At 46.9% G+C, this 26,089-nt stretch overlaps 2 protein-coding genes across 7 annotated transcripts in view; one reads left to right on the plus strand and one right to left on the minus strand.

Annotated features, from left to right (window-relative positions):
• grik3 (glutamate ionotropic receptor kainate type subunit 3) overlaps positions 1 to 19,063 on the minus strand; it is a 47,465-nt gene extending 28,402 nt beyond the window's left edge. For both annotated transcript variants that reach the window (XM_088387950.1, XM_088387949.1), the window contains exon 1: positions 18,362 to 19,063. In XM_088387950.1, the coding sequence (XP_088244076.1) occupies positions 18,362 to 18,470 (109 nt within the window). In that variant the 5' untranslated portion in view covers positions 18,471 to 19,063. The remainder of the gene's footprint in view (positions 1 to 18,361) is intronic.
• Positions 1 to 26,089, plus strand: part of zc3h12aa (zinc finger CCCH-type containing 12Aa) — a 155,398-nt gene that overhangs the window by 81,310 nt on the left and 47,999 nt on the right. For all 5 annotated transcript variants that reach the window (XM_088387972.1, XM_088387971.1, XM_088387969.1 and 2 more), the window contains one exon: positions 22,681 to 22,776. The gene's annotated coding sequence lies outside the window, so the exon portion shown is untranslated. The remainder of the gene's footprint in view (positions 1 to 22,680; positions 22,777 to 26,089) is intronic.

A 26,089-nucleotide genomic window follows, 5' to 3' on the forward strand; every position in this document is an offset into this window, starting at 1 on the left:
ATTATGATGCTCATTATCAGTTGGAAGTCCTTAAGGCATTCACGGGCATACTTATGTTGACTCCATGCCATGCATTTAACATGAGACACACATTTCCCACCTTGGAGCGGGAAAAAAAAAAAAAAAAAAGTAAAGAATGCGTCGTTAATCGCTTGCCGCTTGCTTCCATTTGTCTTGCAGGCTGCTTCATGTCGCCATCTTCATTCTTCTGCTAATGGCGTCTTTAACTTTGTGTTGTCACGGCTGATTGAGGCCAATAATCGGCGGCGCAAATAATCGGATAATAAACAATGCGGACTGACGAGCGTAACTCCCGGTTTAGAATATTGTGCGTATTTTTCAAAGCAGCGCAAGCGTCTTTTTAAAGGTGAACGCTATCGAAAGTTATCGTTGCGCATCGGCGGCGACGAGCAAGCTGACGCACGTTTAAATACAAGCGACTGCTTTGAAGCGATCACGATTTGGGAATGAAGCGATCATTATTAAAGAGCGCAGTCTTTGATGCTCCAAAACGATACATCAGGCAGGAAAAGTCCATCGTGAATGTCTGCGACGTTTACACGGGGTCATTTATTATCATATAAATTGAACACGGGGCCCAGGCGTTTTAATTATGTTCCACGTCCCCTTTCCAGGCGCTCTTATTTATTTGATACGATTAGTAGCGCTCATTGGGACGGCCTATAATGTCGCTGTAGCTCCGCTGTCAGAGTCCTGTCAGGTAACAACACATTGTAAAATCTAATTTTATGCTCAAGCGCCTCTGCTTCGGCAATTTATCGCAGCTATCGCTCAGCCGGTCCTGCTCGCTGCTTAGCCCCCCCTCACCCGCAATCCCCAATGCCAACCTCTTCCTCGCTTGTCTCCGCCCACTTTTTCTCATTTTTCTGAGGCGTTTGAATCTCATTATTATTCCCAAACATTCACGATAGCGTGATATGTGTAAAAAAAAAAAACGCACTCCCGTTTAATAAGCGTACTGAAGATACTTTTATTGGCCGCATTATAAGGTACACCAAGAGGCAATTTGACAATTGTATTGCTATCTGCAAAGGCGCACAGATTTCATCCATCCGTTTTATATACTGTAGTATATATATATTTTAGAGTATAATATAAGATATTACAGGCTGCTCTCAACAGGGCAGTTTTGTTAGGAGCATTTTATGTAGACTGATGACTAAAGATGGGGAAATCAATGTGTCCTCTGGAGCCATACACTCAAATCTATCTCTCCCCATATGGACGGACGGCCGTTGCAGACAGTCACAAGTCATTTCCTGAAGAGCAGATGGGGAACACAAAAAGAAAGATTGTATTCACGTCTGAGTGGAGTTGTTTAAGAAAAAAAAATACGAGCAGAATAGCGGAGTGCAGTCTTAAATACGTACATGAGTGAAAGGCCAAGACGTCTAAAAATATAAATATGAAAATATAATCAAATATAAAGAAAATCAAAAAATAATGTGAACATAATCCCGTCATTCTAATTTAGGAAATATGCATTTTAGTCACCATGAATAGGGTCTTTTTTTTTTTCTGAGGGAGTGGAGAGTGAATTCCTTTCCGTTCAATTCTCCTCTAAACACAAATTGTAAGTTATGGATCACAGTTCAACTTCCAAAACATTGGAAAACGGAGTCAGCTGCGACGTCTCCAACATAAGTCTATGCAAATCGAAGCAACTGCCAAGGATAAACAAAGACGGCATGCGAAAAGTTCTATTTTTGAGCTGGCAAACCTTTTTCCAGTAAATTCACTCCCTATTATATGTTATTTTTTCAAGCTGTAACCGTAGCGTCACCCTCGCGCAAAGTTCAAAACAAAGTCAAGGTACGTCAGTCGCTCGTGCAAGCGGTGAAGCAAATATCTGCCAGGCGGGTCAAATAGAGTGATTTCTGCGGCGGGCCCGAGGTGGCTGCTGCTGCAGCAGCAGCGCTATAAAAAGTCTGTTCCTACAGAGCAAAGTACACAGCTTCTTCATTCCAATGGGAGCGCCGGAGAAGTCCCCGGCCGGCTCAACGTAATAGCTTTTCCACCTCAAGGCTTCGGACGGAGTTTTATGTTGGCGTTCTTGGTGATGGGTCACTCGCGCAGGGGGAGGGGGGGGGGCGGCGCCGGCGGCTTTCATTTTCATCCTACGCACTTGTGAAGACCTTTTAATTTTGCTGTCACCAGCCCGATAGACTCATCCCTGGGGGTGCAAGCGCTGCACTTTGGGCGTAAAGTGGAAATCGCCAGGTTAGGTGCTGAAATAAAACGTGTAATTGGGATTGATTTTTGGGCATCCAGAACGCGATGGAAACAAGTCACCGACCTGACCCGAAGGGCTGTTACGCCGAGCGGGTTTGCTTTGAGGTGTCAAACTCGCTTTGCACGAATGTGAACCTCATGTCGCTTTTGTCTCAAATTGATATGACCGGGACGGACGGACGGACGGACGGATGGATGGATGATGGATGGATGATGGATGGGTTGCCCTACGGAAACTGCCCATAATAACTCTCTCGTATCAAATGCAACGGAACAGAGATCGCGTGACCCTGTTATTTTTCCTTCCCTCTTTTCCAATGTCATTGCAGCGGCTGCTAAATATAAAAATGACCTACTTCATATTCCAGTGGACCCCACACACCACATTAACGTAGACAAATGAGAGGGGAGGTGTAGGTCAGACCATTCGGGACACCTTTGGCTAATTTCTGGAACAGGAGGCGCTCACATGGAAAAGAACTTCCAGCGCCCACCCCCAAAAAAATGCTAGAACGTTCCTATAGAAGCCGACGGCGTTCTATCTCTTCCTCAGACTTTCTGGTGGCACGAGAGAGGAGATTAATCCCCTCGAGGGGGGGGATGGGGGGTGCAGTGCACTCATGAGGATTAGCAAGAGCGCTGCCGGCACTTGGATGGGAAGGCGCGGCCGACCGAGGGACATTAACATACGCCCGCTGAACACAATTGGACATTAAAGGTACTAAAGGTGGGACGTTTTGCACGTTCGCAGACGGCTGTAAAAATCAGCGGCGAGGAAAAAAAAGCCACTCTAGCAGAAATAGCTTCATGACAGAAGGAAATGGCAGCTCGTGTGGATTTGGAAGCTGAAATCGAAAGCCAGGTATTACTTCAACGTAGTCGCTAATTGCTACTTGGCCGTCCTTTTGTGACATCGTACAGCCAGCATTGTAAAAATCGGATGCTAATGTAGCTAGCTACCAGTCGGGACTTGGCGGAAAATTTTCTTCCCCTCACTCGAGCTTTCTGGAAAATACTCCGTAGAGGTTGATTTTACTTTGATCAAGTTGCAATGGCATCACTCGGGAGGAAGTCAAACGTGTAGTCGGTCGGTGCCAAACACGACAGCGGGAGTCCGTCGGGGAACAAATTGCCCAATGGAACAATAACACGGAAAAGCCCACCGCTGATATCTTCACGAAAGCACCTGGCCAGCAGCTTTTCTCATATTATTTCATATTCATAATACGCTTTTGAAAACCCCCCAAAAAATGATCCAATACAGTTGAGTCGCCACTGTTCCGCTGGCCCTGGTGTCAAATCAAGGGCATATTTTAAAAGATGCCATTTATTCTCCAGCGCTGCCGTTTGCAGATGAAATTTGCTCCTCACTATGTCCAGTTCATCGAAAATGCCGTTTGATGGCCCTTTGAACGATTAGAAGGAATTCAGAAATGAGCTACGCTTCTTTTCACCTCTGTGGCGGTTAATCCAATTAATGGAGAGAAATTCGGTCGCTCTCTGGGCTCACTTTTTCCACGATTTGACTTGAAAGCAAACGCTCGCAGATACTTTTGAAGCCACGCGGCCTCTTCACGAAAGAGCAAACGCGGCCGCTTTTCGTTCCTTACGAGCATTTTGAGACGGAGTCGGCGCGGCGCGCCCGTTCTTCACTTTCAGAGAAATCGACGGAAATTTCACGAGCGAGGTCGTCGAATGCCGCCGACCGCTCGTGAAATATCCTCCGCGGCTCTTCAAGATTCATTTGTCTCGGGGGATGAGTTCTTTAATAATTCATGGTGCGATATTTTGCCTGACAATCAATCCTTATTCAATGTGACAGGGAGAATGAAATGATTGCTTACCGGCTAATTTGGACATAATTATTCCTTTTTGAACCTATGGCGTGTCGCACAAAACTATTACATGTGATTGAGGGAATTTGAAGGCGGTTTCTGTAAAATGACTAAATCAAAGAAATAAATCATCTTAATAATCCTAACAATATCAAAAAATAATACATGATGATAATAATAATCATGTATAAAATGTCAAATGAATACAAATGTTTGCAGAGGCTCGTGTCCACCGCACACGCATCCCAAACTCGAATAAATAGCTTGTTGCATAAAGGTTAAATGCAAATTACCAGGGTCGAATGGTGCTTCCGGGCCACCCTTGTCTGTTTGACGCTAATATTTAACTGTCAAAAGCTGTTATACTGCCCCCCCCTCCCCTCTCAAAGTTGACTTCAGCAGTCAAGACTTCTTATGACTGGAGGGCCACGTGTGGCGGTCTGTCACATGCCAGCCTAAGACAAACACTGCAGCACCAAGTCTCCACAGCTAACTGGCACTTGACACCCCCCCCCCACGGTGAGGGGCGGGGATTCCGCAAACAAAGGAAGCCCCCATTTGGAGCGGCGAGATACAAGCCGGCGCTGTCAGCATGCCTCCGACATCATTAATGGCGGCAGGCGTGTGACATTAGTCTTGTCAAGTGATGATGGCGCTGAGGGATGATTTCCACGTCCCCGTGTTGTGCAAAGATATCTTATGAAACGCCGGTTGGAATTCATCGTGGGTGGATGGATGGCGTCCGCCGTATATGTCACCTTCCGAGTTTCACCAGCTGTGTTTTCCTCGCGCATTCAAAAAAGATAGCTCGAGAAACACGAGTTAGCATGTTGCGCACAAAGACTGAGGGAAAAAAAAAAAAAAAAAAGCTTCATGAAAAGTGAACCTCCCGCCGGGTTTACAATCAAGTCTTAATATCAAATGGAATGTTTGTCCATTAACCTCCTGGCATCAATTCCTCAGCTCTTCTTGCGCATGATATTGGCCCCGTTGAGTTCATCTGCTTTCTGCACCGACCGCCGACCTGCGACAAGTCCACACGCGCACGCACACACACTCTTTTTTCATGAAGTGATGATGGAGGCGGACCGCAAAAGCTGCCGGGTGCTTTTTTCGGGGGAATTTTGTGTTTATTCAGGCTCTGCGTGCGTGCGGACAAGTTCGCAATATAAATTGCATGTGTAGGAAAGGGAGGCTAAACCGGGATGGGAGGTGGGAGGCAAAACAAATGGATTATCCTCAGGCAAAAGTCTTTGGCAATCTGTTTGCGCTCAGTTTCTCATTTAGATTTGTTTACAGCATCTTTTTTTTTTTTTATCTTTTTCTTGCTTGTCGAGGAATAAGTGCCCCCCTCTCTGAGCGACCGAGGGGTGCCGCCGTCCCCTCTTTCCATCTGTCTGCGCACTCTTCCGGGGGCTAATTAGCCTAATCCCCAGAATCCAGAGAGCAGGCTGGTGGCATGCGCCGTCGGTCCCAGGACGCAAGCGTTTTGCCTTCCGGTTAAAATGTGGCAATTAATTACCGCCTGCCCGGCCGGCTGCTGGTGGGAAAAGGAAGGGGAAGAGGCGAATCAAGGAAGTGGGGGGGGGTGGTCTCTGGCGGCTGGCTGCACGCAACGTTTTCACAACGGTCCACTCTAGTCGGCTCGTGTCTGCCAAGTAGAAGTTCATCTTTTCAGGGGGTTTGTTTGCCGTTCAATTTAGTAGGACAGTTTGTATAAAAATAAAAAAATAATAGTTTTTTTAGGGGGTTTGTTTACGATTCAATTTATTAGGGCTGTTTGAAAATCAAAAATATTCTTGATTTTACGTAGGTTTTTTTTTCCTATTCAATTTATTAGGACATCCTCTTGCTCGCATCAATGGCGGTGTTTGTCGACGGGATTACATATACAGTCCATCGTATTGATTTGGAGCGTTTCTGCACCGGGGAACAAGGTAGGCTGGATTAGCCTTCTGAGTATCGACGCTCGCAATGATGGGCGGCATTTTAAAGCCCGTAATCCCACTTCACACAGATCGCGCTTGAGTCAACTCATTGGCCATTCCAGTCAAGAGGCCTCTTCCGCTCTTGTACTTTGCCCACAACGTGGCACAAAACCTTCTTTAGGCGCGACGGTCTTAAAGATCTGAAATGAGAACGCCTCATCAATAGATCAGCTTCACCGCGTCCAATTTGCTATTACCAGACGAGGGGGATCTCATCCCAAACAAACGGCAAGCTAGCTATCTGATTTGCCTTGATTAGCACGCCTCCACGCAGACAGAGGTAACTCATTAGCGTAATCACCCGCCGCATAATTCCCCCGTCGTCGCCGGCGCCGCTTTTTAAGCGACTCTCCGTATCCATCCGCTCGTCGAGTCGATTACACCTTCCTTCCAAACGACCTTGGTGTCCCTCCGCTTTTAGCATTGGGCAGGAATCTTCAAGGCGCCACTTGACTTCCAGAGATGCGATTCCACCTTCACATCTCCTCATTAGGATCTCTTTGCTCAACATTAGGGCCCTAAGTGCCTTTAATTGACGGTCATTTCTCACAGACGGCTTTGCCGTTCGTATTTGCTGACGAGACCTGGCGCTCGTTAGCCCGCCTGGCCGCTAGTGCACCTTTTTAGCCTTGAATAGATCGATCGATTGATTGATGCGGGGAAGCGTCTCTCAGCATTTCTTGGCAATTGTCGCCGTGTCTACTTAGCCCCACGAGGGCCATTGGTTTTTCTATATACGCCATGGCCATAATGCGGCCCGGCCCGCTTTGCCTGCGAGGGGCGAAGATTGTTTTGAAGGTGAGTCAAATGATAGTGAGTGACAGAAACCATGGGGTGACCTCGTCGCTCTTCTTCTCTGCATTAACCTCCTCCCTGACCACAAGTATTGATCCCTCATCTACATGATCTTTGGCAGTGGTCAATTGCTGTCCCTTTTCCTGCCAAATCGTCCTTCTCGCAAATGAACGTTGGACTCGCTGAATCGGGACAACTGTTTGAAATGGGAAAGCGCGCATTTTGTCTTGCCTCATTGCAAAATGAGAAGGAGCAAGAGAGAATAAGAGGCAAATGAAGAAATCAGCAGCTGACTGACTCTCGGATCACATTTTATCCAAGGACATTGGTGAATTGATGCAGACTCTGCCTGTCATTTCATCTTTTGGATTTTCAACCTAAGCCCCGTTTGCCTCTTTTGGATCTCCTGCGTCACATTTCACTCGCATGCTTTGGCTTGATGGATTGTTTGGGGATTTTTTGACATTGAGGAACAGACTATGCTCCCCCCGTCCCGTCCCGTCGCGTCCCATCCCGTCCCTGCCTGTCACTCTCAGTTTTGCTCCAACTTCACTGCGTTGTCGTTCAATCCGTCTCTGGGCTTGTGACCGCACGACGTCATTTTTTTTTTTTTAAGAATCGCTCCTGTGACAATTTCACCACGGCGTGCTCGCGCTGAAATGGAAATATCCGCATGCATCTTTTATCTTGAGCCAACTCTTCCCTTTTTGAACAGCAGCGGGAATTTGGCAGTCGGCGTCTGACCTCCAGGCACGCTAACAGGCTAACGACGCGCTAATGTGTCCCATTACACCCGATTTGCCGGGAGGGCTTTTCTTTTTGTAGAGCATCGCACTGCTGGTGGATTTCAGATGGGCGCCGTATAATGATGCGTGCCTTTCTTCATAAAAGATGGAAGGGAGCGGCCCTGCTGAGAGTCATTAGGAAGGCCATTTATACCACGCTTTTCGTCTTCAGACGAGGAAAGGCACAAGGTTGCGCAGACGTGGGAAAGAAAAGTCTCGGGGTGGGGCGGGGCATCGTTCAAGTCTTCCCAGCATCTGTTCAAGTCGCATAATTACCAACGAATCCCGCGTCGGATGAATCAAAAGAAGCGATTGGATGCATTAAGCACTTAAGGATGTCGCGAAGAACAACGGGGAAGATATTGCGGCTTGCGTGAGTGACGTTGCCGTGCAAGAATGCAAATTAGCATGATGGCACGCAGGAAGCCATTTTCCGCCTTTCCCGCTAGCGTGCGCTCGACAAATTGAATCCATGGCTGATTTCAATTGTGCCCGCCGCATAAGCGCTTATTTATTCATTGCTTTTCTCTCACCTACATACCATCAGATCGAACATTTTTTTCGTATGGCGCCCGTCGAAAGCTGTGAACAATGAGATTCCCGTTTTCCCCAGTGAGAACTGGAATGTAAATCTGACGCTTGGTTAACGTTTTTTTCCCCCCCCCCCCTGACTTATTTTAAATGACACATTGAATTTTGGTACAGCTTGTGTTTTGTTTTTTTTCACCAGTCGCTTCTTAGAAATACACTCGGTTTGGTTGTGGCGTTTTAATGTGCGTCAACCAGTTCTCCCTTATGTGCTATGTAAGGTTCAGCTCGGCTAGGTTGCCATGGTAACAGTGAAGGAAGCGTGACAGGAGTATATCATTTTAATTGGGGCATAAGCTAAATAATCCATATTTGCTTGATAACCAATTGCTCCGTGATGGCGGTGCTGCTGTTTTTGGTAGCAACAACATTCCAATAGTCGTCATTAGTCTGCATTTGTTGATTGTGAGGTCGCTGCTTCGCAACATCTGGCCAGAACTAGACATTTTCTTTGCCAAGATATTTTTTTTAGAAGTTGAGCAGCAGACTTGTTGAATCCGAGCTGATCCGATGACTCCGTCCGTGCCTTGCTGAAAGCCTTTGCTTTCCCTCACGCTCGACTTTGAGGGAAGTTGCCGTCGAAAGGCTCCAACAAACTTTGGAGCCCAACGGATGCCCGTGATTAAAATTTGATGCCTTGTTTTGGGATTCTTTTTGATTGTGTTCTGTCTGAGGCTTGGTATGCAGCAAACGGTGCGCAGTCCTTCCTTCCGCCCGACCCCGATGGCTGATCGCTTCATTACGAGGAAACGACTCAAATCTGTCCACTGTTTACTCTGTCTTGTTTGTGCATGAAAGAGAAATGGTAGAGAGAAGAACAGAAAGAGTTGGAATGAAAAAGCTGTCGGGAGAAAGGAGTCCAACACTATCTTGGCATTAGAATGCAGCCCGGGCACACTTGTACGCTTCACCGAGTACGACGCTCATTGTTAATTAACGCAGTCGGTATGAGTCGACGTATCGCATTTTTTGCTCATCTGCGAACCGGGAGGCTTTTAGTTGTATGAATGTGATTTGGGGGCGAATAAGAAAAAAACATGTATACAAAGCATAGCTGGAGTTTAAAACAAGAGTGACTGTCATGAAGAAATTCAGCAGGAATTCCTGCAGAATTGATGTGTCGCGTCGTTTCACGGTCAACCGTAGATAATGGTGCTGCTGGCAAAAGAGAGTCTGTATAGATCACATGAAATGATTTTTGTATGATCTGCACAACAACAAAAAGTTTGTCTCATCAGAAAAGCAAAGACTTGAAGAAATCCGTAACATTGGAAACTTCATTATTGTAAACTTGTTTTGGACTGATCACGGATCCTTGAGGTACTCCACAGGTCACCTTAAACGTTGTTGATTGTGCTTTTGCTTAGCAACAAAGTACAAATTCCAAGAAATAGTGTGAAATACTACATCATGGTCATGGCATCTATTGGACAAGTGTTTCTTTGAACTGGGATCGTACGTACGCTACGCTGCCAGCACAACAGAAAAACAAAGACATCTCCACCAGAGTTAATACCCCGCAGCCACCAGCCTCATCAACCAAAAGGAGCAGTCAGGTTGCCACAGAAAACAAATGGCCTCCATTTTTTCTTCTGACCCGACGTCAACGCGTGGGACTATACGTATATCCGCCCCATGCGGACGACTTAATCAAAACGCTCAAATGCATAAAATGAGTCTTCATAGTAAAGTCGTAACATATTGGGACCATCAACCTTGAAATGCTCATTCAAATATTTTTTTTTTTGTATGTCTCAAATATTTGAAACAAAGCAGGCGCTTTATTCTGCTCAATTTTCAAATGTTCCCAATTGCTGATTGCATCATTCAATGATTTCTCATCTCAAATATTCCATAATTAACCGCATTGTAACTTTGCGTACATTGAATACGCGCTTTTACAAGCGTGTTTAACAGTGCGACATTGATTGCCTCATTAGCCACAAATGGCCCACTTGCTTCATTTCCATATGCATGACGCTTGCATGTTAAGCGTTTTAATCGCTCGTGGCTTCTTCGTTTACTTACATTGAAGGGGGAGTCGGTCTGGGGATTCGTGTCCTCTTTTGCGGCTTTTCTTTGTGTATTTAAAAGTCGGCGTCAGAATATGACGGAGTCAAACATCTCAATGCACATCTCAAGTAATCACTGCTTCCTTCCCCACACATGGACTTTGTTGCTACCCAAAACAGCAGCACCTATCAGGTCACAAACAGTTAATATATTGTTTAAATAAACAAAAAATTCACCTACAATATTTCATATTTGTCCTCTCACTTTTCGCACCCCAAAATGTCTTATTTTTCCAACCGCCCCCCCCAAAAATAATGTTTTCCTCCAAAATGCAATATAAAAAAAAGAATCTCAACAAAATGTGGCTTTTTTTTCACCTTCACAAGAAGAAGCAAAATGTTTCTTTCACCCCACCCGAATGACCCGAAAATATCAACCATGAATGTATCATTCTTCCCTCATGGAAAAAATACGTTTTTATCTCCCTTGCTCTTCTTTTTTTTTTTTTTTTTTTGTATCCAGTGTGGCCTTCAATAATAATTAGTTCTTAATCAAGCGCGACATCTATTTGGAAGTGTCCATTATTGGACACTGTGAGGAATGCTGACCCTTCTAACATGCATCACTTGCCTAATTAGTAAAATTACCTCAGCCAATACGATTCATTTTATCTGCCAGCGGGAACACTTTTAATGAAATCTGTTGCCTTGATGCACTCATGTCTTTTTTTTGCTTGCTTTTTGTCCCCATCCCTAATACCGAACCTCAGTCCAAAATAAGACGATTTTGCTCAGCAAGACTAAAAAGAGCTTGTCACAATATTCATGCTATTATGATTAGTGGAGCCTGAACTTAAAGAAATGTGCCGTCGTGACATCTCGGGTGCCAATTAGAAGATGCTCGTCAGAAAAAGAAAAGAAAAAAAGCAACTGAATGGGGTGACAAACATCACATGGAGAACGCGACTCCTCAAGATGTTTGCATTGCTAACAGTCACGTCATTATCTTTCCAAGCAGAAGCAGCAAAGTGTCTTGTTTTTTTTTCCCCCACTGATTTTTTTTTTCTCTCTAAGGCCTCCACTTTGACAACACTTCATTTAACGCAGGAGTGTCAAACTCACTTTTGGTTGCGGGCCACATCGTAGTCATGGTTTCCCTCGTGGCTATATTATATTATCATACGCACAACAGAATCCAGCATTAAAAAAAAAAAAGTTGAACCATTTTTTAAATTTATTTTCAAAGTGGGGTTTTAAAAAATGTTGCAATAGCTCACTGAAAGACAATTTCTGTATTTTAACAAGAAACACAGAGTTGACACACGAGTTGCCTTTGCGGGCGAGCCACCTAAAATGATGCGGCCCCCGGGCCTTGAGTTTGACACCTGTGATTTCACCTATTTCTTGACTGAATCAGATGTAGATGATGGCAGGCAGATTTTGAAATCAATCACCCACCAGGGCCGATGTTGAAATCGATTAGCTTCACTTTGGACAATAGGAACTGGAGCGACCGATAAAGTTGATACACACAGGCTAGAATAGCCAGACCGTAGATCACATTTGAGCGCGGCAGAAAGAAAGGAAACAACGCTAGAGTGAATTTTCTTTCTTTTTTTTTTTTTTTTGTCGCCAAAGAGTGATTTTATAGCCGGCTTGATGACAACGACTATTTAGTGAGTTAAAAAAGTACACGCGAGGAAGCCCGCGGCCAGCCGCAGCTGTCGTCGGATTCCCTTAGAAGTGTAGATAAAAGCAAAAGAAAAAAACTTTGGAATGAATTGCACACAAACAGGAAGCAAGTGACTCTACAAAACGCTAAGGTGCTGCTGGCAGGCTGTCGTTGAAACGGCGAGCTGCTGTGAAATGGCTTCTAAGGAACCGCAAACTGCTCGGCCTCGCTTGAGTGAGTGGAGGGACAAGCGGAACCAGTCGTTCCAAAAAGTTGTTCTCGTGTACGTCGTCGTCGTTTTTTTTTAATTGTAATCTGGCGATAATGACTTTTCTCAAGGTCACCATTTGTTTGGACGTCGAAGACAACCACTTGAATATCGGCGGCCCACTTTCATGGCCCACCCCTCGCTCTCGAATGAACTCGTATAGATAGTAACCGGGGGAAGACCGCTGGGCACGAGTCTGGTTGCCGCTGGGCGCACTCAAATAAGGTGCGCGAGGTAGGAAGGAAGGAAGGAAGGCAGGAAGGAAGGAAGGAAGGCAGGAAGGCGTCGCATTGAGCCACCCCGAGCCGCCGCCGGCTGCCGTGCCGTGAGATCTTACAAGGCCCGGCTTGTAAATTAAGACGGACGTCTTGTAAGTCGGCTTTGTCGGGAAGACAGAAGGGGTGGCGTCTGGAAAAGGTCAAGCAGACAATGGAGTGCTTGCTCGGTGTGCAGTAAGTGACAACGTTAGAGGAAGGAGGAGGAGGAGGAGGAGGAGGAGGAGGAGGAGGAGGAATAAAACCAAAGCCACTCTGAAGTAAAATTAGATGAGTAGAAAGAACGTTATTGGAGATAAACTTGATGATGTTGGCCTAAAAATAGCTTGAAGTGAAGGTCTTCACTTTCAGCCAGTTACTGAGCCAAACTAGCCTCGCTCATTCCGGAATTGCTAAACGTTACTTCCGCTGCCACTCAAATGGCTATCGTCGAAAATCGCTAACAAATGGGTCCAAATGGTACGCAAGCCATTTTCAGGTGAAGATGAAGTTGAAATGATGTGAAACATTTGCGACTTAGTTGAAGGCTCAACTAGGGCTGTCCAAGCACCCGGCCGGGAGGGGCCGCACGTCCATTGTAGCAGCCTGTGGCAAACCTGCGTTGTCTTGTTTATTTTCTACAAAAGATGACCAAAACGAAATCTTTTGATAGCAGCACAGTGTTAATATTCAAACGTAGCATGAGGCTACAGTGGCTTACAATCATATTGAATCTACTTGTTTTTATGAAACCCCATGCCTGCTTTTTCTTCGGCTAAGCTCATTACAGTGGTACTTGACAAGCTGAGTTTTTTTTAGGTCCCATCACTGCTTTTTTTGGGGGGGTTTTGTTAACATGCCGACTGGCTGCCCGCCGCCCCCTCGCGCCGGCGAATGTTCAAAGAGGCTGCCCCTTCCTAATGGGCTCTACTTGCAAAAGCATACACGGCAACATCATCTCATCATCTCCTCTCAAACCGAGAAATATAAAGCAAGCAAGGGTCTCTGATGTCCCCGAGCCGGAGACCCCTCAGCAAACACCGATTGCCCTCCCCCGCGGGGCTAGCTAAGAGCCCTGATGGAGAACAAAAGCGGCTTTCTTTGAATGCCTTTTTGCCCTTTATGTTTGATTTTTAATGCAGTTGCCATGCTACCAACAGGAACGGCGGATTCTTGCGTGAACACAGCGGGAAGTCATCTGACTTACTCCTTCACGTGGTCCGTGCCCTTGTTATTTAGTGAAATGGCCCATGAGAAACAAACGGGAGTACTGTATTCAAAAGAAAAAGAAGAAGAAAAAAATGTCTCCTTCAGAGGAGAAAAAGCACATTTGATGGAATTAGCCTCGCGGCTTACGCGGTCAGCATGCAGGGAGGCTACGCGGGACATTAACGGAGGATTAACTCGCTGATGCCGACGTCTTTATGCATTGCAACAAGCCCGCGAGAGAGGTGGGGGGGGGGGGCACATTTCGAGCAAAAAAACGTCAACACGCATCGGCAATGAGCTCGTACGTACTCCCGATCGGCACGAGATGATATGTAACATTTTGAAACGCGTTGATTGCCAGGACGCCCGAGCGACATGCACATTGTTTACATTAGCGACGAGCATTGCGGGCCCTCTTAACATAGCGCAGATGTCTCATTAAATTTGCATCCAATTACGCAGCCATCGCTTCAATTGATCCTTTCATCAGTGTAGATAATACTCGCTGATTGCAGACTATTCGGCCGCATGCGAATCCTTTGCGAGCGCTCTTAATGAAAAGCAATTAGCTGGATTGACGCTTGTTCCGCGGGAAAAGTGAGCCGCTTTTGCTTGAATGGTACGAGGTGAAGGCTTCAAAATGGCCCCGGTCAGAGTCAAAGCGGCTCTCGACCGCACCTGGACAATTTTCCCTCGCCGTGGAGTATTTGACAAAGGTTTCATTTGAAAGCCCAAGCGACCGGTGGAATCTGAAGTCCCGCTGAAAGCCTTACCGTGTCTTGAAACCCTCCTTTCAAATTGTGACCGTAATGGGGACTTGAAACCCTCCGAAGACCTGCCCAAAGGCAGACGGACCGGCGCAGAAATTGGGATTGAGTGGAAGCTTCTGGCTGGAAATTGACATTGACTTTCCACCTCCGTGGCGATCCATCAGCTAAGAGACCCGAGGCACTTCCTGCTCTCTCCTCGTGGCTCTATTTGTTACCGTCGGCTTGAAAAAGGGAGCCGAGAAAATGTGCGGCGGGCGGCGGTGAAAGGATCTCGCTCGCTCGCTCGGCCTTTGTGACGTTTGTGCTTTTGGAGCCTTTTTTGGCCTGAAGAGGCCTGTCTTATTCATTCCTTCTCTTTGGGGGAAAACAAGAGGGCGAGTCTTCTCGAGTCGACTCTCACAGTTGATTAGTAACTCCGGCGATGGCCCGAGCCTCGGGGGTCTTAGCGCACTTAGCTCCCAAACATAGTAGACTCCGGCACGCAGGCAGCTCCCGGCAGACGTGCGATTCGAAGGGATTGGCGCACCCTGACATTTGCGCCGCCGCACCTCCGTCCGTCAATGAGGGCTTGATTAAAAGGGCCGAATGGAAACAGAGGCGGCCTTTGTTCTTTTGTCCTCGGCCCGGAGTTAAATAGGACTTAGGCGGCGATACCTCCGCTGTCAAATTGACGTCGGAGGTTCCGCGTAACATCTGGGAATAGATAAGGACGGCGCTAACGCGGAGGGAAAATCGGAGCTGCCGCTCGGCTGAATTTCCAAGTGTTTGAAGGGAAGCCGGGTTTTATCTGGTGGCAGCGGAGGCACCGCGCAACGTGGCGGGATCAAAAGGTTGGAGCTAATTAACAGGCAAACTACGTACGTGGTTCAGCGAGGCGGCCTTGTTTGGAATGTCAAAATTGTCGCGCTTGCGTACTGTTCCTTTTCCACGCACACCTTTGGAAGAATATCCTCCAAAACAGAATATCACAATGCCTTTATTGTTATGGAACCGGAGGGAGACCGAAAAGCAAGGACCGAAAGGGGGATGGATACATAGTGGGAATCCACAGGGTCACCTAAATGCAACCTTTGATGCTAGCTAGAACCGAGCTAGATAACTAGCTAGCTGGCTAAACTGAGCTACTAGGTTGAGGCTAGGCTCTATTTGAGAAACTAAACTGTTTCATCATTTCGGAAACATACCTCAACCTTGCAGCGCAACTCTCAGGATGAAAAAAAAAGACTAAAAGTAGTACGGCTACAAATCAGCACGGTGTCCATTTCATAAGGCATATGCTCGCAGCAGCCGTTTTGCCCGCCACTTTGCGCCACGATACGAAAACACCATCTGTTGCGTGAGCTAACGGCTAGGCTATGCTAGCCGGGGGCCGGATAGGGCCCCGCTGTGTCACGGGATTATTCTAGCGATGGGTCAGATCCTCACTATTAGCCCCCAGTGGCTCAGATTATTGGGTAATCATCATCAAATGTGAGCAAGCGCGCGAGCTGCGAAGCACCTGTGCTTTTGTTTAAGTCTCATTACCTTAAGCGATCAAAAACGTGGACATTGCGGCTTGGATTAATTCAAGGGGGGAAAAAAGAGCCTCTTTACTTCTTGTGATATACAAAACCTGTTTACCGCAGAACAGATGATTACTGAAGACACAAATCCAACATCTTGGAAAATCAATCTGTCCTTTTCTCCAGGTAATGAATAGACAGAAAATGGGATTGGGTTGGCGTGCAAGTACCCCGGCGAGACCGCTCGTTTGTATAAAAGAGCAACGTGGGCCACGAGTTACGGCTTTCCGTACGTTCCCAAGAAGCCAGCATTGGCTACAGTCAGGAGAGTACAGGAGAGGAGTGCGTTAGCTTTCATTAAAATGATGTCATTACAAAATTCAAAAAAACATGTAAAAAAATCGTATCTTTCTCGTAAATATGGTTCAACCCGACTCGCAGGTCAAGCTGCCGATGTAACTTCAAAATCGACATCGGAAAATAACAATGTCTGCATTTATCACGTCGACCTGCGGGAGGCAAAGCCAGCCGTCAACAGGCGCATTAGCGACACGCGGATGGAGGAGAAGGGGGAAAAAAACGCAGGCGGGCCAGGTGTTCCCGAGACAAGGAAATGAAGTGAACCCTGCGTTGAACAAGCGACACTGATGAAGTGCTTTACAGTACGACGCCGATAAAGCAAATTGATCCTTCCCCGGCCGACGACACAGCAAAGTGATGAACGGCTTTCATCAATACAGATAAAAATCGCCCGCGACGCGTCATTAGCGCCGCTCGCCGTACAAGGTACAAATGAATGGAAATGATCTGCCTACTTCTTTAATAGGCCTCATATTTCGGGCCATTATTTCCCCCCTCGGGAAGGCGGGCGACGACAAAAAACAGAAATTAAAAGCACAGCATGCAAAGAGGAAAAACGCGAGTCCTTATTGTCTCGGGAAAATAGAACGAGCGGAACCAGACCAAAGCGCCATCTGGCCTTGACTTAGATCAATGTGCTGTAAAAAGCGGCCCAATCAATGGCGACAAGTCCACCTTGGATGCCCACCATTACCCAGATGGCACTTGGGTGGGTGGAGGTGCGCACGGGCGCCAGCAACGCTGAAAAGAGCGCCCTCTGCTGGCTCGCGATGGATTTGAAATGATTCGACACATTTCGAATGTGCTGCTTTTATGGAGGAGGTAACCCAAAAATTGGATTCCTCACATTTTCTCATGGCCGCGCAATGGAGGAAACTCCAGTCATTTCAGTCGACCTAATGTTGTGATTGGATAAATAAAATGTATTTTAGAAACAAGCCAAGCCGTGCACTATGAATCCATTTTGTTTTGTGCTCGGCTTTTTTTTTTTCACGCCCAAATTTGACATTGGGCACATTCTGCAACCTTGTCACACACACGCACGCAGTGGTGTACGACACTGATGCAATGATGGCAGTCTATAAAAAGCAATGGTGTGACTGTGCCACTTCAAGGTACATTTGTCTCAGCACCTTGACATTGTTCTTTTTGCCTTTCAAAAAGAAAAATACAACTCGTCTGTCAAGTTGGGTTTTTTTGTGTGCTTTTTTTTCCCCCTCCCCACTCCACAAAAATAGTTTGAGATGGAAGGGATGCCGAGACACGGCAATGTCAGAGAAGTCGAGGCTCTCCGCAGACATCGGCAGTCAATCACCGTCGATGTGTTTGTGCTGCGGGTCAGCGACACGATGCTCACTTTGCACTGTTGTTTTTTTTTTTTTTCCCGCAAATGGAAATTAGCATACAAGTGACGAGTCTGGCCTGTTGGAACGCAACTTTTTAATTGGAATATTGTAAAAACCCAAATCAAGTTTTTGTCATAATTGTATATTTGTGACTACATCCTAAATGTAATTTGGTCTATTTTTTTTTTTTAAACACGCTTACTCGAGCTACAATTTCAGGGTATTTTGTTGCCCATTTTCTTTTCATCTAACGACGCAATTATGCATATGCAAGACGCCGCTGCACAATGTGACATCTGGGACGCAATTATCTGGACAAAATAGGCATTGTGACGCTTCCGCTCTCGGCGTGTAAATGCAAAGCAGCTTGTCACTTGTCCAAAAAAATTCATCTCGGCCAGAAAAACAAACGTCAAGCACCGTGACTGCACCGGAGGGACCCAGAAAACAACACGCATCCATCCCGCTGTCACCCCAATGCTCACGTTGTGCGCATTGTGGAGTGATTGCAGGGACGCGCAAAGCTGACTTGATTCAGCGGGATTTAAATCCCACACCTGAACTCTGGTGAGCAGGGGCGGATTTGCGCTTTGGAGGTCACATTGCGCCACTTATGAAGCGATGCAAAGCCATCCTGCTACTTTTCAGCCAGTGACGTAGAATGACACGAGGGATCATTTGATGCGATTGATTGAAATGGTAAAATGGTCAAAGCCCCACTCACCTATCCGGATGACGTGAGGCATCCCGCACGAGTATCGAATCCACATGAGGCACGCGAGCAACCACGTCCAGTATTCCAAAGTAGTCCCAAAGCGCCAAGTGTACCGCATGCTTGTAAAGTCACCCGATCCACTTTTTCCCCCTTTAAATGTGGAAAAAAAATCCCCCCCCCCAAAAAAGAGCACTTAGGAATTGCGCATCAGGACCGAAACGGCATCGTGACCAAAGTCTCGTCTCATCGTCGCTGTTGCAGCATCTTTTTTTTGTCTCTTTTTCCCCCCCCTCACCCAAAACGTGCTTCGATTAGGGGGGAAAAGCGCGACAAGACTCCGCCAAGTGCCGTACCGCGTCTGCGTCCACTTCCGAGGCAATTGTGAACTGCTTGCTTTGCGCACACTCTCGCGCAACTTGCACACACGCGCGCGCACCCGCACAAAAAGCGGCGTACACGGACGAGTCAAAGTGATCCGGCCAGGTCAGGTCCAGCAGCGCTCCTCAAGGTCTCAACTGCTGCTCCGCGATGCTCAGGTGGACGAGCACACACGCGCGCGCGCGCACACAAAAGGCGCCTCTTCTTCGGTTCGGGTTGCGCGCGCACAGACCGTCAACGCGCGGCCGAGGCGGGCTGCAGGTGGTCCGGCGTACGTGACTACTGCGTGCGCAAAGGACGAGTGGCGCAGATAGAGAAAGAGAGAGAAAGCGAGCGAGCGAGCGAGCGAGAGCCGTGCACGGGGAAGTCCGCTCAGCCGTGGGTGTGCGTCGCGTCAGGGTGGCTCGCCTTAAAGTGGGGAGTGAGGAAGGGCTGTCAATCTGCTTGATAAGTTGATTTATTTTTCAAAACAAATTCCAAATATCCCATTTTTGTTCACAATCAATTTTCTTCTATTTGGATCTTTGTCAATCGAAAGGAATGGAAATGCCACAAATCCCATCCAGCCCCCAAAACCAACAAACATTTTGCAAAAAGAAAAATATCACCACAGTCTTGTGCGGTAAAAAAAACATAGTAATGACCTGTTTTCTTGCGTTAATGAATTGTGCTGCTCCTTCTGAATGGTGCACCTTGGCCAGCAGAGGGCAGTATAGAACGTGCACCAATAATACAAACTCGGCAAAGACTTAATGAAGCAAATAACTTGCAGTCATATTATTATTCCAATATCTATGAACTAATGTATGCCTTGAAGTATTGTCATGTTTTCTGTCTCCATGTGTTGCTGCATTTTGTGTACACGGATGTTGTCGAAAGCTTTACTTTTGCATTGAGATCAGAACTGAACCTATGCAGTGCATCCATCCCTCCCTCCATCCCTCCATCCCTCCATCCATCCATCCATCCCTCCATCCATCCATCCCTCCCTCCCTCCATCCCTCCCTCCATCCATCCATCCCTCCCTCCCTCCATCCATCCATCCATCCATCCATCCATCCATCCATCCATCCATCCATCCATCCATCCATCCATCCATCCATCCATCCATCCATCCATCCATCATCCCTACTATCCCGCCATCCATTGAGACATCAGTAGAGTGAATAAACATGATGGACTCACTTTATATTCCACCTAATGCCGCAATTGATATTTTTTCCCCCCCCGTTACGATTTGCAATTATGTCGAAACAAAACAATGGCACAATTCAATCTTTGCGCTTAGCAGAACATCATTGATGAGATAGCGTTGCGGCTCATTGCCTTTATTCCTCTGTTTGGAAGGCGGAGGTGTGGTGGGATGGGCTGGGGGGGGGGTGCATCATGATGCAAGCGGGAACAAGCCAGACTGACTGCCGATGCATATTCATGCCCCCCACCCCACCCCACCCCACCCTAGCCTAACCCAAGACCAGATTTATTGCCTCTTGGCACAATGTAAGGACTATCAACGTGAGTTATGCGGCCCGGCTCTCGCATTATCGAGATTCATTGACTCGCTGCTCTATCGGACGCTAAAATGTACACAGCTGTAGCAGAGCAACACACATGAAGTGACTGGAGTTCATTTAGTCATTATTTGGTGCTAATGGAAGATGAGATTTACAAGATGTGTACGGAAAAATAGAAGAAATGGGGGCACGTGTTGGGCACGTGCTAGGCACTTCAACAAAGATATTCAAAGAATAATAAAAATGAGAAAGCAAAAAGTCATGCAGTTTCAGTCCAATGTTCCTTAGTGCCGTGCCAAAAGGTCTTTGGACTTACTATGCTACTTCATTTTAATTGCTTAATGTAATGTTACTTAAAAAAAAAAAAAAAAAAGAATTTTTTTCTAGCTCCTTTTGTAACTCCTAAAAAATAATAATTGTTTTAAGAGTTACATGGTCTAAAAGGTTAGTTTAAGTAAACTAAACTAAAAAAACAATTTTTTTACATGGTCTCAAAAGTTTAAGAAAGACCACTTGGCTAAAATGTTGCTAACATCACATGTGAGTTTTGTTGCGTTGTGCGATCTGATCTCACTTTGAATGATGGGTGACAGGAACCAAAAAAGAATACAAACAAAACAGCTCTGGCAACACATATCATGTCTGGATGTCGGTTGCGGTTGTTGCAAAAGCGGCTGAATCAACATAGACCGACCGGCACGTGGCTTGCGCTTCGAATGATTGCCGTCACTTTTACAAAAGCGGGCCGGCGATCGATGCCTCATCTGGCAGGCAAGGTGGTCAGAACTAATGGCCCCAGAAACATGCGTCTCCATTGTGTGGGCTGGAAACGCTGACAAGAGGAGTACTTAGTCCGCCGGATCAATCGGCACATTTTGTTTATTTTTTGAGAGGAGAATAGAAGATGATCAATTTCCAGGCGACACCTTTTAGGGCCCGCTCTTCTGCTGGAGCGGCCCACATGAAGATGCCGCGCGGGGTTTTGCGATTATTCCAAAGGGAAAATTGCTGCTATTCAGTCTGCTCTTTAAAAAGAAATGAAACCTGAAAAAAAAGAAATGTTCTCATTGATTTAGCCGTCAGTTCAGAAAGTGTGAATAGAAGAGCCAAAAATCGAAGCGTCAATGCAAATTCTATTGTAAGACTGAAGCGCTTCAATAAATCCAGATGAAAAAAAAAATGTAGTTTTACTTTGGCCACAATTTTAAAGAGGCACAGCGTGCTTGCTTCAAGATTTTTGTCACTTCCACGGAAACGTTATACGATCAAAAAACCAAATTCCTTCTTGTATATTTCAACAGCAACATCTTCAACGGTTGCAATATTCAAATCTTATCAAAAAGCGCGGCCTGCCTATAAAAGCCGCTTCTTCTTTTAGTCTGTCACAAGAAGTCAACTTCTTAAACAAGCCGACACTTGTGTTGATCTAGAAGGTGACAACGCTTCAAAAGCAACCTTCCGTATTTGTCGACTTCAGTGACGTGCACTCGAGTTGGCGCTTTCTGACACCTTCTTGGAACTAAAACATTGCACGCGTCCCGTAATTGTCACCGGTCCGTACGCCGTCGCGGCAGGATTTTGTCGGCTTTTTGGGGTGGGCGCACGCAGATAATTAAATGTCAATTCTCCCTCTTCAGCCGCACCGGGGCGGCCGTGTCGCCGTCGGCGCTGACAGATTGGAGCGTTTGCGGCAGCCTTATGATTCAAGGCGAGGTGCCGGCGGCGGCGGACGAGGTTATGAGGAATTGGCCCAATTCGCGCGCTGATTGCGACGTTTACTGGCGCCGGCCGGGGCCGCTCCAGATGTATGCGAGTGAGTCCGCGGTGGGCGGCGCGGCGCGGCGCCTTCGCTCAGGCGGAAGCCCATCGCGATGCCCATCAGTCATCCGGACAGTCGGCGAGATGGGGAAACGACTGCTAGCGGGCGCCAGCCGCTGGATATAGATGAGAGCGGGACAGAGTCGTAATACGTTCCCGACTGGCATTCCTGATCCATCAATTGAATGATTACACTTATCGTCCATATCATCCCCGTCATATATCTTTAGTAACTACACCTTGAAATTGTCAAGCGGTTTGTACACACGGGTTCCACAGGCACCGTTTCAACAGTTCGTCGTGGTTCTTTGGGAGCACAATAATTGACACCGGGGCCCATTTTAGGATCAGATGCGTCGGAATTTGGACAATTTGCAGTTCTTTTGAGGCTCTGGCTTTCTTCACGGCTCTTCCCATCTGTCATGTTGTAGAATGCAAAAGGGTTCTTGGATCTGTCAGATTCTTTATTTGGGAGGTGCTGGCAGTTTGTTACAAACCGTTTGGAGTTTTCATATGTAAGAACAATGCTGACAAGTTTGTAGGAAGATTGTTTCAAAACTAGAACTGCAAATGTCCAGCAAGGTTTCACAAAAGCCCTTTACGATTGTATGTTGGCAGGTTACTCACTTCCTGGTCGACGGAGGATGACCAAAAACATCAACGGGACTCTACGATGTTCATTCTGGAAACCTCCTCCTGCCTCCTCATTGAAAGGTAGATGGCTTTCTTTCTGACAGAAATGGCAATGCCGTGAATGTGGAACCCAAAAAGCAGACCCAAGACAGAGATTTAAAAAAAAAAAAGTTGATGAAACAAAAGAATGAATACAAACTGAAATGACACAAAGCAAGAACATCAATGATTCCGCCCTACAGTCCTTGACCACTTATTAATTTCCCTACTAACCCTTTGCGATTCCATTTGACCCCTCGTGCGCCAAGCCCGCACCCGCGGTCGCGACCTCCCTCCCTCCCTCCCGTCCAGCCAGACCCCGGTCGCTGTTCAATCCCACACGGGCTTATAACGAGCGATACAATAACCGCTACACGGCGATTATCAAGCGACCTCTGGTGCTGTGAAAGCAATATTTGTGATTGGAGCCCATTGTTACATCTCTGCCTCTCCCCCTCATAAAGGCTAGATAGAAAAACCCGTACACTCGAGAAAATGATTCAATAATTCCAAGGTGAACCCAAGGCTTCCGAAAGAAAGGGAATTCCTCATTATCTCCTGCCAAACACAAAACGGGAAGGAGACACGAGCGAGAGACCAATCCATGGCCTCGAGTAGCGTTTCTCATCACCATTTATCAGACGATAGAATTTCTGCCACGCTCCCTTGGTGGAAACTATGGATGCACTTTGCGCTTCCTAATGATCGATTGGGACGAAAGACTGAATCAAGTGACTCGGACCTGGGCGCGATCAAAAAATCCCTAAGCACGACCAATAAATTTGAACTCCTTGTAGAAGCGATTGGCGCCGGCCGGCCAGACGTCACACCCTCGATGAACTCCTACGGATTGTTGACTTTTCTGTCCACGGCGGTTCTTGTCACTGTGCCGATCTTAATTCAAAGTATCGTTTTGGCTTAAGAATCCGCTGACACTCCACTAATGATGGATTTGGACTATGGAAAAGGCCAAAGGCATTGCATCCATAAGCATGTTGGCTCGCTGGCGTCTTTTAAAGCGCGCCAGCCCGAGAAGGCGCCATAGTGACGCATCTTTCACGACCCGTGCTTTCTTCTCGCTACTCGCACAAGTGGCCCATCTGTCAGCGCCGGCCGGGAGACGGGCAGCGGTATGATTTGAAGCCACGCCACTTGATACCGGTGTGTTGTTGTTTACACAGCATTTGTCCGTCATTAGGCTTGCTTGGCCGGGCTGGCCGCTCGCTCCTTTTATATTAATTAAAATGAATATACAGTAAAGTCCCCACGCGTGGCTCACGGCCCATATCTTGAGGTAAGACTCAATTAGCCTCGACGACCTTGTCGAACACAAACAACGGCAAATGAATTCTATCCGGGCTATAAATAGCGAGCGGCGCATTTCCACCCTGTTTTCATGGACTTCTGCTTAAATCAATGGCCCATTAAAAGATCCCAGGTAACGTCGTGTAGCTTGAAAGCGCGCATGTTAGCAAGGCGTCTGTCACCCTTGATTGTGTCCGACCAGCCACTGATGGCTACCTCATTGATTTGGCTTCATGCGCTTGTCAAACGGTTAGCGGACAGGTCTGAAAATGAAGTCGGGGTTGTTTATTTTGGGTGTTGGAAGGGACCTTGAGGTTTGACGCCTTTGGTGTCGACTTCATAATTCATGTTTGGCACTGGTGTATTTCAGACAGGTCGCAGCGCAGCACTTGAAAGCGCTTGTACGGTCTGGCCTGACACACACTCGGGCAAATCTGTAAGGATTTGTGTCCCCCAAAAAAAGCTCAGCAGACATTTAGATTCATTGGATTCAAAAGCCGCCGTGTTCTTCCGTGGCTGAATGTTTTATGAAGACTGAATCTGTACAACCGGTAGAGCGCTGATGAAAAATGACCCGAGTGCTGACGAAAATCCAGGTTGACGTCTCACGTCGGCGACAAACGTCAGTGTTCTTTTTTGCAACAGTCCTGACTGATAGTTAGAAAAAATGGAATCCATAATCTCTTCCCAATACCGTTTGAAGGCGCAAATAGTGTCGTATCCTGATGTTGCCCGATGGTCCCCGGCAATCCATTAGCGCCACGCTAATTGCAAATGTGTCGGATTGGCGCGCTAAGCAGCGTCGAGCAGACATTTGCGTTATCGTATTGTCACCCCCAAGTAATTGCACCCCTCAGCAGTCCTTACCTCTGGAAAAACATTTAATTACATGGTAGCCATGCGCTCTTGAGCGAGTGCCTCCATTTAAAGTGCTGAATGATGAGGGCCCGCATCTCTAAACGCCTTTATCTAACTGGCGGGATGAACTCCAGTGTTGAGTTTGTTTCCCAGGCGAAGACAAAGTCGAGGAGACAAAGTCGAACGCGCCGGTCGTAACGTATTCCTCGGATCATTTATGTCTGGTACGCCCCGCGCCCTCGCGTCGGCGCTCCCCGTGGAGACCAAGGTGCGTACGCGCTGTCCATCATCATAGAAGCAGATGAGTGTGAAGCGGAGCGGAAAAGCAACCAGCGGTGAGTGTCTCGCAGGTGCGCCGGAGCAAAAATCACCCAGCCTTCAGTCAAAATATGAACCGTCTACGGCCGCACTCCAAACATTTGATCGCGCCGTTTGAAAACAGCGCAAGATAAACTATTTGAAGCTCAGGAGCGAGGTGTTGACAATTCCGTCTGGCGGGGATTGGCACGCTGATTCGATTCGACGTCATAGTACGTGGTATCGACTATTCCAAAACAACAAGCCTCAGTCGCTCTTCATTTCTACGTTAAACTAGATAGTGAATGTCTGGACGCTCTGCAGCCTTGCAGCCTTGCTTCTAATCACTCCTACTGTCCTAATCAGCGTGCCTGTTCCTGCACGGAAGCTGCAAATGACATTTGCATACATCGACCGGCAGGAGTCAATGGTAGGGATCGCGGCGTGTGATTTTTATCACGCCATGAGCTCACCTCAGATCACTTTCATCAACACGCTCATTGTTTCGCATTGATTCTCGCAGCTGCGAATCGGAGCGGCTATTCCCCCCCCAAAAAAGAGAAAAGTCTGGCGCATGCGTTAATGTGTCCACGCTTGGAAATGATGTCGCATTTTATCTGATTAATAAAACATTGGGAATTAATTGTCTCGTAGAGGCTGCGGAGTTATTAACCGCAGCAACAACAACAATGGCGGTTTGTTGTTCTTGCCGGGATGATTCCAAAAGACAGATAGAGACTCATTTTTGTTTTGTTTCATTTTATTTTGCATACCCCGCCGCCGCAGATGCTTTATAACTTTAGAAATGATTAATTCTGCTGCGGTGCTACATAAGTATGACTGAAGATACTCACCAGGCAAGTGTCTCGGAGGAATTAATTCACCTATAATGCCG

This window comes from Syngnathus floridae, chromosome 10 (genome assembly GCF_059516105.1).
Source record: "Syngnathus floridae isolate MCC-2025c chromosome 10, RoL_Sflo_1.0, whole genome shotgun sequence".
Classification (NCBI taxonomy): Eukaryota; Metazoa; Chordata; class Actinopteri; order Syngnathiformes; family Syngnathidae; genus Syngnathus; species Syngnathus floridae.